This window comes from Ruditapes philippinarum, unplaced genomic scaffold (assembly GCF_026571515.1).
Source record: "Ruditapes philippinarum isolate M1 unplaced genomic scaffold, ASM2657151v2 ctg1264_1_1_1_1, whole genome shotgun sequence".
In the NCBI taxonomy this organism is placed as follows: Eukaryota; Metazoa; Mollusca; class Bivalvia; order Venerida; family Veneridae; genus Ruditapes; species Ruditapes philippinarum.
The window spans coordinates 95637-117054 of NW_026855248.1; the positions used below are offsets into that span (position 1 = coordinate 95637).

The window sequence follows — 21418 nt, forward strand, 5'->3', positions numbered from 1 at the left end:
TTCATATTATTTTCAAAGTGAAAGGGGCATAACTCTGCCAAAAATCATTGAACCACAACCAAATTTGAACTTGACCTGCGCATTCCTTTGATGTATCCATATGTCAAGTTTGAGTTGAATGTGTTGTACCGTTGGGGAGATAATGAATGGAAACTGAAAATTTCATATTATTTTCAAAGTGAAAGGGGCATAACTCTGCCAAAAATCATCGAACCATGACCAAATTCGAACTTGACCTGTATTTTCTCAAGACATATCCATATGTCAAATTTGAGTTGAATGTGTTGTACCTTTGGGGAGATAATGAACGGAAACTGAAAATTTCATATTATTTTAAAGTAAAAGGGGCATAACTCTGCCAAAAATCATCGAACCATGACCAAATTCGAACTTGACCTGTATTTTCTCATGACATATCCATATGTCAAATTTGAGTTGAATGTGTGCAACCGTTACTAAGATAATGAACGGAAACTGATGATGACGGAATGACAGAATGACGGAAGGACGGAATGACGGAATGACGGAAGGACGGAACAGGGTAACACTATATGACCCGGCCATTACATGGCGGGGGCATAAAAATGTCAATGTCATATATAATAGTAAAAGAAGTGGGTGGGATGAAGGCGTACAGGAAACCCAGGGAAATGGCCAAAAGGAACCCCTAAATTGTTTAATCGGTAAAACAACAGAATGAAATCTATAGAAGTTGAGGCGGATCAAGCAATGTAACATCTTACATTTATATAAATCTATCAGGGGGGATAACTCTCATCACCGCCAAATGCTGTGAAAATTATCAATCCAAACCAATGGGAAAGATCTGGAGTGACAAGTATGGATAAACAAAGAAAGAAAAACCTTTCTGGAACATCTGGAAGTCTCCATGCTGACAACTGTTTTGCTATCTTAAACTGGTAGCTCCTTAACTGGATTTTCATTTTCTTACACAAAATCAATCTGTTTAATATATTGATTTATATCAACTGTTGACATATGGCTGAGAATTCTAGTCTTATATATAAAACAGTAAAATTACTACTGAACCATGCACACAGCTGACAGCTACTTCAAGCTTTTATAATGACCCTGAGATTTAATCAGTTATTAACAGTGCAGCTCTTTATAAGGGGACCTATTTCCTTGTATTTATTTTTCAACTCTGCATTAACTGTTAATTTATAACAGTCCAAGGAAATACCCCAAGATTGTCATCTAAATGGACCAAGACACACTTCCCTTGAAAACTTTTATGTTTGCTGAACAAAAAAGATCTAACCCAAAGATATGAAAATGATATTGTAATTATTCAAGTAATAATTACCTCCCTTTTATGCTCTAGGCCATGCAACAATTTTATGAACCATATAGATTTTTTCTTTGTCCAAAGGGGTTAATTTATTATCTTATTGAATCTAATAAGGCCAATAATTGCTCTTTTTTTGATAAAAGTCATTAATTATTCAAAATGTCAATAAAACGTACCATTAGGGCATTGTAGTAAATTATGGGAAAAATATGTTCTATATAGTCAGGTGATATTAGGTATACAGGAATTTAGATTATTTTCATGGCAAATCAAAATTGAAGTTTTACTAAGGTCAGATTTACAGTTTTATCAAAGAAGAGCTAACGCCCCTCAGGGCCCTCACCCCACCCCCTTTCCAATTTTTTTTACACATCACACACTGTTTTAAACAAAAACATTATTATATATCCATAAAGGTTAATATGTATTGGACATTATAAATCATAAAATAATGGTTTCACAAACAAGCATTATATAAAATGGATGCTGTTTAACACAAAAAACATCAACAAATTACACCATAAGTAGAATTCTAAGATGTTACATACATACAATGCAAAATCTATTAATCATATGTCAAAACTAGACCATCAGATGTACCTATTAATTCAATTTAAATAGTAATTTAACAATTAAAAAAAAAAAGAAGAAAAAAACATATTAATCTATTAAATTTTACCTGTGACCATGGTATATATATATATATTCCAGAGGTAAGAACTAAAAACATACCCTCTAAGACAGTGAAAACAGAAGAAATAAACAAAAAAATAGAAAGGAACAGCTTACTGCAAAATGATGTTAAAACCATATGAAGTAGGCTGTTTGCTTTTTCTTGAGCTCCAGTGAAGAAAAACGTTCAAGTATTTCCAAGTGTTTAGCCAAGATTACCCTAACACATGCTTTCCACAATCTCAAAGAAAATCTCATTAAATCTCCCTTAATTCTCTCAAAACAATGACATTCTTATGGCAAATCAAATTACAAAATCAGTACCCCCCCCCCCCACATTTTAATCTGCCATAAAATCAAACAAGAATTAGAGCAGCAGATTAGGTTTAATTCAAGATAAGATCTATACAATACCATCATGTGATCGGCAAAATGAATAACTTTTTAATTATCTTAAAGTTTGATTTCTGACTTGAACCCTTCAAGTACTGGCAATGGAGTAACAGACCTATGCAACCAGCATGGAGCCAGGCCAGCCTGCACATACCTCCAGTCTGACTTTAGTAACACTGTCGGCTGCTCAAATAGTTTTGAAGTTTTGAATCGTGATCTTGAAGTCCCTTTAAAACAACTGATGGACTGCTCCAAATTCAAAGCTGAGCATGTCCAATATATAATACGGGGGTTTTTCATCATATACATGTATATATATTACATCATCACATGATTCATATCCGTTCTACTACAACTGTCGTGTTCATTTAATGTGCAGAAAAAAATTACATTGTCCGAACCATCAGAAATATATACTTCATCTGCAAACCCTCAGACACCCAAACATTCTATGTAGACAATTACAAAATAATCAAACAAAATACCATAGATTCAAGACACAGACATAATAAAATGTCTAACCATCATAATAAGGAAAAGTCAATAATCATTATAATAATTATGCCCACCTTTTATATAAACCCGGATCAGAGCGAGTGTGTGTGGCTGAATATTTTTTTCGTGACTTTAACCCTTCGGCTGACACATTACGATTCAGGTCACTCATGTCCCTGACCTTTCTACTTCAAACTTTCAATATACAACAATATACAAAAGTTTTTTCCAATGAGACCATTGAATATCGTCAAATATTATATAATCAGGCGAAAAGAATTACGGAAATCTAACAAAGCTACAGAATATCTCTTTCCTTCTCAGATTTTCTCTCTCGTATCATTGCAGTCATGTAATCTAGCATGTCATGCAATCACGAACGTGACTCAAAAACTCGAAAATTTCAAACGCCAAGATTATTATCAGCAGTGTTTTAAGCTGATCTAGACAGTAAACTTTCCTAAAATTGTTTCAACAATCTGTGCATTGTTCTCATCTGAAAACCATACAATTATTTCCATTCTCCTTAAATCTGGCAAAGATTTGTCTTGATTGAATTTCATTGATTTCATAAAGTAATTTTATACATTTCGGTTAACCACGAAAGTTACTTGTCTCTGCCTGTATTATTAAGAACAGGTTCATAATAAGGCTGGCTTCTCCTAGGTTTCTGTAATCTAGAAGAATTTTTTAGTTATCTCATTGAAATTTCATTGATAAAAATTTACAGTTACTTCTAAAATTACACTTTACCACCTAGCATATCTAAAAGACTGTCCAGATTTTTATCTATTTATCATTTCAATCACTTCCGAAAAGTCAACAGTCTTATCAATGAATCATTACATCTGCTGATAAGCCTTGCCTAATGAAGGGAAACAACTCTGTAAAACTTCAAACATCCAGTTCCTTCACAAATTATCTAATCCTTTCACATCACTTTTATTGCTGTTTTCCATGAAAAAGAGGTTAATAATTATGTTTTCTGTTAAAAATCAACTGAAATTTAATCCTACAGTACTGTTATGCAAATTGATACATCCATGTTTTTCAAGTTTTTCACCAAAACAGTACGTAAACAGGAAAATTTATACCATAAACATCCTAATATTATCATTGGTTGAACTGAACATAGCTAATATAGTGATGTACATTTCAGATAAAAGTCAATAATATGATAGTATATAAATATAACATATTTCTCATGTACAAAGTCATCCTACAATCGGCCATTTCCTTCCTGTCTATCTGATGTTCCTCTCGAACAATTGTAATCAGTCAGGAAAACAACAATCACACTAATACATTAATCTTTCACAGTGTCCTATTAAAAATTACTAATTTTACACACAATATTTATGTTTATATCTTAAGATGGACTTCTAGGTGCGTATTGACGGATTATATAGCGAACAGTGCACACCCTGATCAGACGGCACAGATATGTGCCGGCTGATCTTAAGTGGCACTGGTTGCACGAGTAGATTCTGCTGCTGCCGGGGTCTCAAGAGTTCAACCCCCATACATAAACAGAACACGTCCCTTACAATATGACTGCAATTACTTCTTCAATCTAATACATGTATTGTAAACAATTATTCTTTACATTAATTGAAAATTAATTGCTTCAGTTAATTAAAAAAATGAAAATGTACACATTTAGTGGTTGATGACCTCACACAAGGCACAACCACTCATAGTTTTCATTAAATTCATAAAACTAAATCAAAATTGTAATGATCTGAGAATTTGTATCTTCGGACAGTCATCTAAACATATTTAAGCTGACTCCAGTAAAATAATCTTGTGACTTCTTCATCAGTTCTTTACAAACAGTTTTAAAGGTCAACAAACCTTCCTTTCCTCTCAAAATTGACAGCAATAGCTAAATTCTCAATTAAACCAAAATTTATCTCATTTGCAATACCATAATGGTACAAAACTGCCATAAAAATTAACTTAAGTTTTCAAATGTCAGTTTGTTTATTGTTAAATTTGCAAATAGCTTTATGACTGTGTTTATGAGCACTTGAATGTATTGTAAACCTTCTGATGACAATGCAGATGACCAATAAAGACAAAATCAACATAAATGTTACATCACCCAAAGGCTGGCAACTGTTTACTTATTGGTCCTTCGGGGCATGCACAATGAAATGACCGATGAAATAGGAATGCAAAATGAGACAACTGTTGTGCAACATTAAAATGAGCAAACGTCTGATCCAAAGTATACTACATGTACATGACAACAAAATAATGTTTCCTTAAATATAACCTCATCTTAAATATACATAATACATCCATGTATAATGCACAAATTAAACATCTCACTTAAATAATCATAATATAACAATGTATGCAATATTTACAATACTTCGAAACTTTTCCAAAAAAACTCCATTTATATATGTAATACCTTTTACTTCTTTGCATATTTTATCACATTTCATTACTATCCAAGTATATTCAAGAATTTGCTACCATCAGCATTATCACTAAGCGGCACTGTGGAAATTAATCTTAATTTCATTAATATCCTCAATATTATTTATATCCTCAATATTTTTCAAACAGTGTATCCTGTTATTTAATTTAACAGTCTATACACTTATATTATTATTATCATCCACTTTTGTCTTGTCATACGTTATAACTAATAACGTAATAACCTGTCCAGGAAACTTAAGAATGCAGTATAATACTGCTTATTCACATCCTTCGACACTGTCCCGTAACGTCCTAAATTTCATATACTTGTAATGTAGGTCTGTATATGTATCTCGTATAATTCATTTACAGAGGAGGAAGTGTCAAATTCGCCTATTCAAATTTTATATCTATCTTTACATACTTTATTTCACATGCTGAAGACATTAAAATTAAATACGGAAGATGGTCTTAAGTAGATTAAATTAACTGACACTCTTACGACACTTTTTCATCTGATCGCACAGTGATGTTTTTTAAAAATTTATATTTGTAAAAATACACAGTATCTCGAGCAATTTGAAATTGAGAAATATGAATATGATATGTAATCTATGTAAAATGAGCTTACCACAGATTAGATGAAAAAGTTTGCAATTTCAAAGAAATATAAAAGAATTCTACACAAAACTGACGTAAATCCTTTATAAATAATTGATCCAAAATTCTGTCATTAATTTTACGTAACTAATTATGTACAGTTAAACCAAATAATCAGAAAAAATATTTTGCTGTTATCTCAAAATGTCTACCTTAAACAAAGAGGGTAGGTATATAGTGATGTAAGGTGAATACGTAGGTTGACAGATATCATAAAACAATTAGATAATTGATTGACACATTGCCAATTAACATAGACTACAGACAGACAAAAGTTATAGCATGTATGTAACTGTACACCCATTAATGAGAGGCAAGTGTCAATGTAGCCTGGCATCAAAATTGACATTCCTCACGCATGTAATACCAGATCGTAAATTGACTTATATCGTATTGACCTAAAATTGTTGTTCTACATACATGTACATGTATTATCTGTCGCTGAACTTTTTTTTTAAGAATTTTTGGTTTTGAGTTCATTGCATATTCACAAGTGGCGTAATCTACGCAAGCTTTTGACTGATTCGACTAAAAGGGCAATCCTTACTTAGTTAAGCTCAAAAGTCACCATTTAATGCTTTTTTGAGAATTTTTCATGAAACGTATTTCACGGAAGACAAAAAATTATGAAATAACAGGAAATGAAATATGAATATGTCACACAAACCACAGGAGATCTATCCAGAAGATCTAAGATACCTAAGGTATCATCCTTACAATTTTACAGTAACATTAGAAATAAAAGACCTGACATTTAAATAATAACTTGAATAATATATTTATAACCCTTCTTTCATTAAAAACAAACAATCAAGCAGCAGACGAATATAATAACACAAACAAAGTATCGAACCTAACGCTCCAAAGAAATGAAACGAAACTTGGGCAACAGTACAACACATCATTTTAAACATTAACTTATTCTCACGATAATGTGCTTTAAATAAAATAACTACAAGATTTATTTTCAAACAGCGATAATATAAATTTAAACTTACCAACAATTTTAAAATCCCAGCGAAAAATGTTAAACCGATTTAATTTAAATATCACTGAAATAAACTTTGAACAGCAGTGGATTTTAGCACTCTGTCATAAGATTAAACATGAAAGTTCATTAACTAAGTTCTAACAGAAGCATGTAAATAAATAAGCTTGATTGAAACTAAACACATGTGGTATGTAAGTCCCCAAAGAATTAGGGGGTAAATTAATGTTAAGTCCCAACAATGTATTTGCCACAGTAAAAAAAAATATGTTTATCGTTACAACTGTAAGTGCTTCCAAAGAATACCAGCATAAAACTTCTTAAGTTTAACGGTTGTATTATTAGACTGGCTCTTCTTTAATCGAATACACATGTACATCTTGTTGACACCACAGTCAACGTCACTTTGTATGGATCATCGGTACATAAACATAAAAATTTTGTTTATCTTCTGACAGAAATAGAATCTGAGTCACTGTCAGTTTATAGACAGTGATTATGCACTTTATAATTGATAACAAAATTGTTGGGTGTTGTTTCAATTTCAATTCAAATTTTAGAATGCGTTTCCACGTACTAAACTTAAATAACAGTCATAATATTATCGAACGACTATTAAAAATCTATTTTTAGATTCGATCAAGTATCAGGTAATAAAACTCTTCTGTATTCAAGATCACGAATGGGGGAGGGCTATTGAGAGTATTCAAAATATTTGCATAATTTATCGAATGATATCTAAATATCTCAAATACTCATTCAATTGGTAATAAAACAGTCCCTATACTTAGATTCATAGCACGTCTATCAAAGTGAATAAGACTGATTTTATTATAAGATATTATCAAAACATGAGGCATGTTGTTTTTTTAATTATTGATTACCGATACACTGGTAAATCAAACGATGAAAACTGGAACATCTTAAATTTACTTAACCAACAGAATAAAGTAAGTATATAATTAATAACAAATACATTTGATATATCTTTTTTATGAGGTCAATGCCCCCCTATAAAAGGCCGGATAACAAGGAAATAAGAAAAAACCTTTGAAAAGGTACACCTGTATCAGACAGCTAAGAAAATATAAACCACTGTGTTGTTTGCTTGTGTTCCTTGAGTTATCACTTTATTTCCAAGTTCAATGCACCTTGTGGCTGATCATTTATATCAATATTTATTCCCCCCACCCTATCTACCAACCCAATACCACCCCCACCCCCATAGCTTACATTATGAACCATCGTTCCATTATGTTTTATTATTTTTCCAATATCATTTTCATTGTGATGTTAACATTAGTAGTGCAATATTAAAGTATATATATTTAAAAAATTTTAATTAGAACAAAAAGGACATTAACCAACTTTTTTTCAAATATTAATTATTGCTGTGCCCAAACCATAAGCTCTGTCTCATACAGTCTCCTATACATGCACAGTCATGCAGGTACCATAAATTTCTAAATGTCTGAATAAACAAAATAAGATGATATTGATTAGTGAATTGAATCCATAGAACGTCTGTGCAGCGAAAAGATAAAATTTCACTATCTCTCTCCACTAAGTACTGAAATTGGATGAGGCCTTGCATTAGAAATTGCATTGTTTATGCATTGTTTATCAGCTCAACGTTAAGCAATAAAACATGAAATATCCCAGCACGCTGCATTTTCTCCTTTTCATACGATAATTCAATAATTCGCCTAATACCGTTTTATTAGAAAGCCTGGAAATAAAGCTAACAAAACAGACCGTTTAGAGATTATTCAATCTTGCTTTTTTCCCATTTTCAGATATTTTTCATTTAATAAAGCTTTACTGAAAATTCCCGCTAATTTTCTGTTAAAATCTTTTTGACATTTTTATTGTGAACAGCAGAATTTAATTTCTATGGAAACCCAAGATGACACCTGTTTTCAAACATTCTCGTTTTAACTAATGGATTGCATGCTAAATGACATTTTGCATTTTAATTTTCAGGCATTAGTAAACATCATAAACTAATATAAATGGGGCATCTCCTGTGGTGACTGGAATTTTTCTACTACTACATGATGCCAACGCTAACAGCAAAAAATGTCTTAATTACTTGAAAATGCACCCATAATGCCCTTCTGTATACACATGTCAAAAGTCTTATCATACCATTGTTAGAAAAATGTCAAAAAATTCTGAATAATATTTCAATTTTTGACATCTCTCAAAAAAGAAATAATAAAAAAATAAATAAATAAATTACCTCCACCATATTTTCATCTCTCAAAAAAATATCCCAGATTTTGTCACTTTACATGAAAACTCTACATTAATCCACCAAATCAAAGCCTTTTTTTCCAACAAGTTTTTGTTTAAATCAGAACACAACACAATAAATGTTATTGAAAGTAAAAGTTAACTTTTACACAAAGGACTCCCACATGGAGAATAATTCAGGCGCAAATTAAAGGCTATAACATATTAAACATGCACACACAACACACACCAACCACAAACGTAAATAGATATATAGATATCTGTAAACATGGTTAAAGTTTTTGAACAAGTTGCTTGAAGCAATGTTAACCACACCATAAACTTTGACAGATGTGGCCGAGAGTTCAAAGACATCGGCCCTGCAGTAAAATCTAAATATTCTCCGCCTGTCATCATGCACAATCAATGATTTTAATGACATCTCATAAATAAATTAATGACCACTTTTATTTATCAAATATGCAATCATATATAAAATTTGTATCGATTGCACACTGAGTATATTATAAATTACATACAAAATATAATTATTTAAGTTTGTTTTAAAATTTTTTAATTTTTTTTTTTAAATTTTGGAGTGAAATAAAAAATTAAAATTAACTTACACCTAAATTATCAAACAATCGCAAATAAATATCCAATACTATAATAACCACACATAGCAACGTAACGTTACGCCTGCTTACTAAGGAACTGATCGTTTTTACAAATTTCTTTAATTCAAATTTATGGTAACAGTATAGTACCATATCAAGCAACAATAGAAGTAAAGCGCCAATTTTGACTGTATTACATTTCTTTAATACCATTATGACATTTATCTCCAGGGCAATCCAAGCGGTTAAATTCAAATCGGAAAGGATAACATTACCAAAGTTGTTATTCATAAGCATTTTAATAACCATCCACCTATCGTAACTACGTTTTATAATTGTATAATTACAGTAAATGACCAATTAAATAGAACTTTGCGCCTAAAAAGATTTATGGTTCTGTTATAACTTATTACGAATTTACTACATGAGTAGAATCAATAAACGAATAAAAAAATAACAAAAACATCAAAAAGTTAAACATGCGTTAATATCTAAATGATTTTCTAATTTTTACATCAAATTAAATATACCTGTATTAATTCCCTTATGCTATAATTCCCTTCACTTAAAAAAGACCGCAGATAAAGGACAACACAAAAAGGTATTTCAAATCATCGTTTCCGTTTTGTTCCAATTAGACACCTTACAAAGTAAAACTGACCTTTTAACTTTTATGGGCAACTTTTTCAAAATATAAAAGCATTATAGTCTTCACTTCAAACAAATTAGGTTAAATCCTTGTACTCTAAACTTAACTCTACCACACACATACAACCAATATACTCTGTCGGGTGCCAATTTAATATGCAAGATTTCACTAACCACAACATTAGTTTAAGCCTTGATTTATCTTTCTACTGCATGACCCAAGGCCAACCAGTCCTTAATTTATTTGTTCCCAAATCGACAAAAATAACAACAGATCAGCACTTTCTTTTTAAATTTCTAGTCTAAACCACAACTTAATTACGTAATAAATTTCTAGTCTAAACCAACAACTTCAAGTACATTTTATTAATGACAACACCATTTAGATTATGTCGAAATTAATTATTAAGAATAAAAATTATCTAACAGGTGCCCCTTATTTTGGACCAGATTGTCATCAAATGTTTATGTTAACTTTACTATAGATCCCATCTCTTGTCACTGAACCAAGAGTCAAATATATTTTCTAACAATTGCAACAAGACAGTGACATAATCATGTTGATAATCAGCAATGAAATACAACCATTATATAATATAATATGCCAAAAAACATAAAGTTTTAACACTTTTTAAAGGCTAAATTGTGAATATTATTGATACATTTCCAAATATATGTTACTATTATTTTTTAATTACTTCAACAAATTTCTTTCAATTAGTCCAACCATTTCTGTACATTATGTCAACAACTATTCTAAATTATGTCAACATATTTCTGAAATGAGGCAAAATATCCCTGAATCATTCCAACACTGTTTTAATTAGGCCAAAATTTCTGTGAATTTATCATACTTCTGAATCAATGAATTTATGTCAATATGTTTCTAAATTAGGCCTAAATATCTCTGAATTAATGATAATTATTATGTCAATAAAATTTCTGAATAAGTCAAACATATCTCTATAACTTATATCAATAAATTCATTATGGCTGTAATATACCTTCAATTAGATGTTTGAAATAAAAATGTCATTATATATTTACCTATTGGTACAGTATTGGTCAGTATTAACCATATACTATACTAAGTTACATATTTTAGTCAAAAACAAATAGGGATAAAATGCTCACATGTTCATATCATAAAACTGACAAACAAAGTCATCTGTTCATCATAAACTGCACCCCCCCCCTTTTTTGCATTAAATTGACATTCTAAATAATTAAAAAGAAAGTAAATGAACCGCAAAACTGAAAATGTTGCAGACTCAGATTCTTTGTGAAATTCATTGAATTACTTAACTGCGAGTTATTTTTAGTGCAGGCAATATCTCAGTGCCTCTACAAGTTAATGAGATTCTGACCCCCCTCCTCCTGAAACAACTTTTTCTAGCATCATACCAAATCATCAACACATAACTTATCCATTTTGACAAATAACTCAATGCTTTGACAAATAGTTCAATGATTATCAGATAAGAGCTTGTAAATTATGTTAGAAATTCAAAAATAACACATTAAGCATATAAATTATGTTGGAAATTCAAAAATTATAAGCACATTTAAAACTGATACAGATTTACAACAATTTGAAGTTATAAATCTAATGATCAATTATTGTTGGCAACTTTTCAAAATTCACTTTTAAATATATTTTTATTTTGCTTCTTGTGCTTTATTTTTGTTGTTTTTTTTTCTTATAGATAAATCAAGGTGGATTAAATAAGTTTTTATAAGACAATGGCACTATTATACAGAAATTGGTCAACCAAAATACCACAGGCATTGAATTTAATGATGATAATATTATGTACAAACAAAAATAATTCAATTACCTTAAATACCGTCAAGTATACTCCTTTGTCTTTTTAAATAATTTATAAATATTCCATCCAGAGACACTGACTGTTCAACAAAATCTTAATCCGCTATCAATATCCAGATTCCATTAACATTCCATGTGAACAATTTCCAAAATCTCCTTCAAATTAAACTTTGTTTTCCTAAAATGTTGAAATATTACACAGCCAACAATAATATTGTCCACACTTTAATCCGTTCCAGAGACAGATGTTTGAAGTTGCAGACAGTCTATTAAGATTTGGTAAATATATTAGGTTGACAGTTTTTCAAACATACTAGGACACAGTCTAGCTCTTTTAAAAATAAACCTAGGTTATGTAAACCAGTCAAGTAATAAAATTTAATTTGCCAGGAAGCAAGGCTAGGCTCATGAACAGTGACTGCAAACTTGTCCTATATATTTTGAGATATTACATTTAAACATAGGTAAATTTAAATATTTGCTGATAACATAGTTAAATTATGTCAATAAAATTTCAATGCCTGAGACTTGATCAACAAAGTGCATAGCTGGCAAGTCTCCACATCAACATGAAAAACCTGTTTGTGCACAATGAATGTAACTTACTGATGTCTGTTTTACATTCAGCAAAATTTAATGCAAAATGCAAGCCATGCAGTGAAATGAAAACATTGAATAAACTGCCAAAATAATCAATTAATCAATTTCGCTTTCACAGATTAATCAAGTTTGAAATCAACTTAATCTTCTGTAAATCTTTGATGTTTCTGTAACAACAACAGGATAAAATTCTGCAACAACAATAAGATTATACACTTCAAAGACATTTTAAAACTTAATTGATCTAAGAATTGACAGATAATTATCATTAATAAATTCATCATTGAATTTCAGCTTTTGTCAAAAAAGGTTTTTTAACACTCAAGTTGGATTAAAACAACATGGACTTGCTGAATTTGAGATATGAAATATGCCCTGCTTTCAAACTAGAACTTATGGTTAAATTGTACAGAATTTTCAAAAATAATAAAACCAAGCCAAAAAAAGTATCTGGTTATGAAGACTGAATGAATGTGCAGTACAGACTGGCCCAAGTTAGGCTATATACTGGAAGGATAGGCAATTTAAAGTCATTAAACACTCTTTATTGCAACCAGATCTATAGTGCTATAACTTGATTTTTTCATGTTAACTTTACAATTAAGTTTATACATTAACTTTTCCGACCATTATTGAACAATAACAGAATCAACATCAGCAGATGTTTTGCTTATACTGGTACTGGGAAATGGAATTACCACAACGTCTGAGACCTTCGCCATCCTATTGCCAATCTGCAAAAGTTGTCTCATAGGGGACATCTTTGTCAAATTGAGAGAGAAAAAAATTCTCTTAAAAGAATATCTAAAACAGCAAAATTGAAAATGTTGCATGCTCGTTTTGATTGAGCCTGTTCTCGGACAGTAGTCTTGTCCAAGCCCTATGGCACTGGCAAAGTTCTCCATGTAAGGCAACCCGCACGATTAAGTCTTCAGCAGATGTCGGCAGTCAGCAGAATGTATGGATGAATATCGCAAACAAAATGTCATAGCAAAAAGGAGCAGTGCACAAAGACTTGAAGCTGATACCCTTAGATTCATAAACAAATACAATATATTTTAACATGTTTTTCTCCAATTAACTTCTCCAAACACAAATTTATCAAAAGCTACAGCAGCAATTCAAACAATTAGTAATTGATTAACACAATTAATATGATGAAAATCACAACTAAAAATAACGCAATTTTTTACTTCTAAAAACTGAATAATTTCCTATTGCAATATATCTCTGATATGAGTGATTTATTCCGCCTAAGTTCATTTCATGCAACTTTTATGTCACTACCATTAAATCTGTCCATCACGCTTACTATCTATGGCTGCCTGAATACACTAAATACTTGTTTTAATTGCAATGAAAATGAATGCTTTCAGCTGTTAAACACAAGAAAACACTTATCATTTCACAATGCCTTAATGAAAGACAGCATTTAAAATACACCTAAATTATTGAAACAAGAATGTTTCAAAACAAAAGGCTTTGTTTGATTCTATATTTACTTCAAACACATGTGCTGCCTATGAATAATAATCATCATGTAATCCAACATTGGCGATTGGATTGCAGTCTGTTTTCAAACTGATAAATGACAAAAAAACAAACCCCTTTTCAATTCAATCTTCAACCTATTTTTTTAAAAAAGAAAAAAAAAACTCTAGGTTTTAACTAAACTAAGCATCACAAATACTGCTCTTTCATCCGTGAAATATTTTCCATCTGCATAAATAAAAAGAAAAAAATGGCCAAAATTCATAATGACAACTAAAAGACACAACAATATGCTTCCAGGTGCCTAATTCAAATGCAAGACAGAACCAAGATTGTTAAACCTGTAGAGCGGAAACAGACCCAGTCCTTTTCCAATGTTTATAGTTTGATCACCTATTCACTTCAAACTTGCCTGAGTATTGATTTCTTTGTTTAGCTTGTCTAGTTCATTAACAAGTGTGTCAAGACCAGGGTTTTATTATTTTCATATGCATTTGCAAGCTGTCACTCACATAGTTCTTTATCTCTATAGTGACAGGAAAGCATCTTTCTGCCATTTATTTAATATAAATTATTCATAACCTGTAAGCCTTAAATGTCAAACTTTGAAACTTACAATCTCAGCTCCTGGATATATACAAATAGCATTAGCATTGACTCTGTAAATATGTTTGCGGGTAATCTTCTTCACAATCATGAAGGTTTGCATATATGACAATGAGGGACTTATACAATAATGATGTGTAAAGTTCATTGTAAAAGCTGCGCTAAACCTTCGGAAAATTTCAATACCTCAAATATTCCTAAAAATTCTAACATTAAATTTTATCATTTATCACAGTAAGTAGCAGATTCAAAGAAGCTAAGGCCATTACATGGATTTATTCAGCAAATAAAACATTAAAAACCGATATCAGATCTTTGTCACATATTGTTTCCAAGAAATTACACAACTGAAAACATCCAGGAACGATGGAGAGACTTTTCAATGAATAATAAATATATCATAGACTTTGTGATAATATCTCTGTGTTGTTTTTTCCCTGCCAATTAAACTTGGTCTCAGAACATCTCCCTGCCTCATGCCTAGAGATGTATTGATTATGTGGTGGGTATAATGTCAGATTAAACTTTTGTTTCATTGATTATAAACCCTCTGTGAATGCAGTAATTTATTCTCATCTGATCAATACCATATTGTTATGGGTAAAAATTTAATTTTTTCTCCCCTAAAATTAATTATATACCGACATAACCAGTCCGAGCACAATGAAGTTCAGGAAATCATAAGAACATTATATTAAAGTCTGTCGCAATTTATGCAGAAGTGATAAAGTATGCAAGTCCTAGTAAAAAGGACAAATTCTATACTATATTGCTTTATATAAAAATTACACACACGCACAAACACACAAAATTAATGTAAAACATTTTGACCATAAATATTTAACCAGAATTCCTGAAGTTCTGCAGTGGGTGACTATTGTATTTCAACTTAAAACATTAAAGATCGAGAGCATTTTTGATTTGGACGAACCATAATGAGCAACAAAAGCATTTCACTTTGACACAAATATAATAATCTAAGCAAACAAGGCTCACAGGGAAGACTTGGCTTGCCCAACTGTGTTGCCTCATTAAATAATGTATTTACTTACTTACTTTTTTAATATATAAAATAAATTTAATAATAATAATTAAATAAATAAATTCATTAATAAGATTTTACCTACCATTTCAGAGATGCATAAACCTTCCAAAGAAAATTCAAAACACAGTTTAATACCATTTCCTTTTTTTAAGTCTTTAAATAAATGTCAAAGTGACCAACCAACTATTCCCAGTAAAATCTCTAAATCCTGATTAAATTTCTTTTTGATGATCTTGCTGATAAGGTGAAAATCCAACTTAATCAGGTTTACCAAAAATAATAGATATAAAAACCTCTGTCTTTATCGGTCCTTATCACTCCAATCTTGCAACTTTCATTTCTTTAATGCCCGAATTATAAACATATTCTGCCGTTTATCAGAATTAACAGACTTTCTGTCCATGGATGTTAATCTCAAATGAATAAAATTTGAATAATTATACATTAATATAACATCGCTTTCATAAATTTTAACATTTTAATATCATGGAAATAAAATGTATTCAATTATAAACCTCATGTTCATTTGAACTTTAAATACATTTAGATTGTTTCAACAAAGATGTACTTCACCGAAATTTGTCAACATTTGGGCATTAATGATGGGTCTCAGCTAGCTCTCAAATGGGGAAAAACGGTACTTGATGACCTCAAGGATGGACGGGAATAGACAAACAAATATAATGACAAATCGGGTAAAATTCAATACAGAACTTCGGTAAAGTTTGAACCAGACCCAATTTTAGTGTTTAATACAAACATATCAATTGACATCAATGTGACTACTATTATGACAATTTAATAGCAACCGTCGGGCATTTCCTTATTCAAAATTGCATCAAAATACTTATTTGATACTTCAACCCTTATTCAATCAACCCTTCCGCATAGATACAACTCTCAAAGTAAGACCGCGCCCGCTTTTTAACTCAAATTTCTGACCACAAACTAATCGACAAAAACACTCTTCAGAAGGGTACTTGAAATGGCATTAACCCTAAACTTTCTATAAAATTTTCCCATCCTCATACTACTAAATGAAACTACAGAGAAATGTTTATGAATAAAATGACTAACTTTATAGTCACCACAATTGAGTTTAGCATCACTTAACTTCTTCAAGATTGAAGTTTCCAACTCATTGAGTTTTCTCACCTTTATTGACACTTTGAAGAAACAGTAATTGAATTTTTAATGAAAAGAAAATGATTTTTTTGGTTGCTTGTATTAAACTGAATTTAAGATGGTGAGTAGTCATTTAGTCATTTTTCAGGCATACTTGAGGAGTAAGACCTCAGCAATTGCATTCTGACCTTTCAATACCTGGTAGTCTTATACACATACTATAATGTCTAGTTTCTTGTCCCAATATATTGTGTCCCTGGCACAGTTTCCATCCCAAAGCCAAGTCAGCAAAATATTGAAGGGAGGTAATAAAATACACAACTAAGCTGAAAAAAATACACTTAATCTGGTATCAAACATAAATCAAATAAAGTTATCTCCAGAAAGAAATTTAAAATGATTAACTGACAATTTCACCTCATTTGCATAATCGGATTCTTGTAACAAACTTTAATTAAAATCTCTGAAAACCTTACAGTACAAGCCAGAAAAAACAAGGCAATTATATATATGAATACAATTAAGTGGCAATCATCATACTTCAGAACTGTCTTTTTTTATGCAGTCTAGGACTACAATTTATGCACCTCACCTGGGTCTTTGGCTGTTTTTAATGGGGCATTTTGTAGAGATTTTTAACTATCTGATGGTTACTTTTACCCATAAGCCTAAATTACCAAAAATTTTGTAATCCTACAGTCAAAGACCCAATAGTAGCAGTTCCAGGTTTTTTATTGACTGATACATTATTGCTAGCCGCTCCTTTTCAGCATTTTAATGTAAATGTGCAAACATCAAAAATTTAAGGACATGACCTTGGTCCCTATTCAATTTATCTGGGTAAATGTTATTAGGTTCTGCAAACTTATCTGAATTGGTGTGTGTCAGCTGTAACTCACCAAGGACAAAAACACAATATATCTTGAGGATAAACATCTTTCAAGAAGGCCTTAAAATGTCATTTCCATACAAATGTGTCATCGAAAGACTTCCATATTAATAGTGTATAACTGAGAGCCATTATATTAGGTCACATGACCAATTCCACACTGGAATATCAAACAGATATTAATTCATCCTATACACAAAAATTGCTGAGAAAAGTCCTTTGAGAAAAGAGAGCATTTAAGGTCAGTTTCCCAGTATCAATTTAAAAAATACTTCTTTAAATCAAATAACATTAAGCCAGTCTTGGTGGGTACTGATATAATGAAATTGAAAAAAAATCTTCATTTCCTTTCTAAAATACTTAACTATAATTTAACATTTGTTAAAACATTATTTTTTCTTTCCAAGAAATTTTTTCCAAATGATAAAAATAAAAGAGTATACAAAACATTTTTTTTACTTACGTTGACCGTTTATCCAATAGAAAGTAGTTTGTGAAACACACACTCATATAGATCCCAAATATGATATAAAGAATAAAGTTGGCTTCAAATCCTTTTATAGAAGAACAAGATACATCTTTAAGTCAGTATGCACCTAAATAACCCCACGATATCAGTACCTGGCTTACAAGCATCTTCTACTAGTCGATATAGTAACATAATAAAACTGACCCTCCTTGAAAAGATTGAAAACACATCAAGTGATGTGATCCAAACCAAATGCGAGGGTTGACAATAATTACTGTTTACCTGCACATTGCGTTGTTTGTCGACCCCGTACTTGGCTGTAAAGTTAAGTCAATCATCTGTCATCCTGATCAACTGAACATGCAAATAACTTCCAGGTCATTTAATCTTAAGACTGACAAAGAATAACCTAATCATTTGCAAGGTCAAACAGATTAAATTAAGACATTGTCAAAAATCAATTGGACCTATCATTTAAGAATGATTTCGAGTAAAAACTGTGGGATTAAATTTAAGTTTAATGATTAAATTGAGCGGGCATTGCGGATAGGCTGTAGCCAACAGGACTGGCATTCTGACTGTTCTATCCAACCCACATCACTCCCATTTCAATCAAGACAAACAACACCAACAATTATTCAGATTTCTTAATAATAAGAAAGCCGACCCAAAATGTTTCATATTTTCATGTTATTACTTTGATTGGTTAATTTCATTGTACACTCAAACCAATTCAATATACAAAATGAAATAGATTATCAAAAACTTGGATTAAATAAACTTCAGAAAAATGATGAACTAACTAAGTGTTACTGTAGTTGCCTTTTTGAAAGATGACTTATAGAGCTGAAAGTAAACCAGTGCACTCAGAACATCCACTAGAAGAAATTTTTAACCTCAATGACACAGTAGCCCTTACAAAGACACAGAAGCCCTCACAATGACACAGAAGCCCTCCCAATGACACAGTAGCCCTCGCAATGACACAGAAGCCCTCGCAATGACACAGTAGCCCTCACAATGACACAGTAGCCCTCGCAATGACACAGTAGCCTACGAAAACATAAATCGATTCAAACAGAAGAACCTCATTTGAGACATGAACTGAATGACAGAATGACACACGTGAAAAATAATAATCATCAATCACCATTCAGTTGATAGGGGAAGTAATACCAGGGTACAGCACCAACTTTAATGAGCCAGTCCAGCCATTAATAGAATAACAGGCACAGAAACCAACTAGAATGTAAAACTGTCTCTTCTCCTAATTAGAGCAAGTTCCAATTTTTCTTCCAGAAGACAAGCAATTTACAAAATTGCTTCAGCCCTAATTGGATGCAACCTCTAACAACACTAGAAATCTCAATGAAAATTTCTGCAGAACTTGTCTATAAATAAAACAGAAACTTGGAAATTGACTCCGACATGGCAATCAGTAGGACAGCATTATCTATAGATGCTGATACAGATACTGCTAGGCCAACAAAAGGTCATCAAAGGTGATGTTGTATTGTTGAAGATCACAATGTTGACTTAACTGAAGTTAACTCACATGGAAGACTGAGAGCACGCCAGACTGGTGTTGCCTCTTTAAATAAATTGGCGCATTGGAGTGGTAAACGCTTCAGACTAAGCAATCCTATGATCGCAAGCCGCATAACAGGGGCAAGTCGTTGTTTCCTTGAGCAAGAAACTTTACACTCATTGCTCTGTATTGTTGGTTCCAGGAACAGATTCGAAAGTGTGTTTATAAGCTAACAGCTTCCTACACAATCAAACTAAAATAAATTCTGTATTAAACAAATAAAATCTCTTTATTAAATACCCTCCTAAATATGCATAATGGACTTGCCTGCCTTTGAATATGGACCTGCCCATATAAAGTTGAAGGGATTAAAAATTTCAAATACCAAACTGCTGAAATGTGAAATGGACTGTCATAAGCAGCTTATAGTATATTTTTCATTTTTGGTACCTCAGACTATAACCATGCAGTTTCTATACTGATGGCACAAGAAAGCAAATCAGGTCAAGATTCAAACCTCTGCAAAGAAGATTAATAATTATCACAAAAATTCCCTTTGTTCCCTCTGATCAAGAGTTGCCAAATAAATGAAAACTTGATAAATATTTGCCAAACACTTCAATTAGCATAATGCATAGAAGAAACAACAATAACATTGTTACAAAGTATAATAGAGATCAATGACGTAATTTGGTATGAAATATTCATGATCAAAAAGCAAACCTTTTCATTCTGCTTCTCCGAGCTGCGGAATCCATCTTGTTTACGGTCTAAAATCCGAGTATTATGAAAACAAGACTTTGTGCCTGCTGTACGATTCCTTACTGTAACATTACATTTACAAGATATTCTCTTGTGTGTTTCAAGGTCGAATTAGTGGAGCGTGACCAAAGCTGTTTCCTTCTTCATTGATTTACCAAAGTTACCAAATCAATAATTGGAGATCAATATTCACACCCTTTTCATAGGAAGCAATCGCATCCGATGGCAACGAATCATTGGAATTAGAATCATAACTTAAGCACATTAAATGCTAGACTGTATCTCGTCTTCTACAACACTTACTTAATATACGTAACCACGACAGTAATTTACCAATATCCTTTACATTCTGTAATAACAATCCTTATAAATACATTTGCTTCATTCCAGAAAATAGAGGGAAGTAATTAGATGGTACATTAATTGCTTTTTTGTCCTAAAGTAGTATATGTTTCATAACATAAGCGTAATCATTCCTTGGGGACGGCACGCACAATATAATTTTTTCGATAAATGACCATCCTTTGTTAGGATATTTTAAAAAAAATCTTTACCACTTTATGACACTTAAATAATTGATAATGATTTGAACACTTTAATCTTGATGACAACACATTTTGTTGTA

General features: G+C 31.4%; 1 protein-coding gene across 9 annotated transcripts in view; it reads right to left on the reverse strand.

The window, feature by feature from the left end:
* Positions 1-21045, reverse strand: part of LOC132742641 (IQ motif and SEC7 domain-containing protein 2-like) — a 54572-nt gene extending 33527 nt beyond the window's left edge. The window contains exon 1 of one of the 9 annotated variants that reach the window (XM_060731100.1): positions 20755-21045. In XM_060731100.1, the coding sequence (XP_060587083.1) occupies positions 20755-20789 (35 nt within the window). In that variant the 5' untranslated portion in view covers positions 20790-21045. Of the gene's footprint in view, positions 1-864; positions 979-2946; positions 3570-5291; positions 5602-6960; positions 7345-9192; positions 9343-16102; positions 16174-18497; positions 18560-20754 lie in introns of those variants that run through there. The other 8 variants (XM_060731099.1, XM_060731098.1, XM_060731102.1 and 5 more) reach the window with 8 other exon arrangements.
* Positions 21046-21418: the final 373 nt, after the last annotated feature.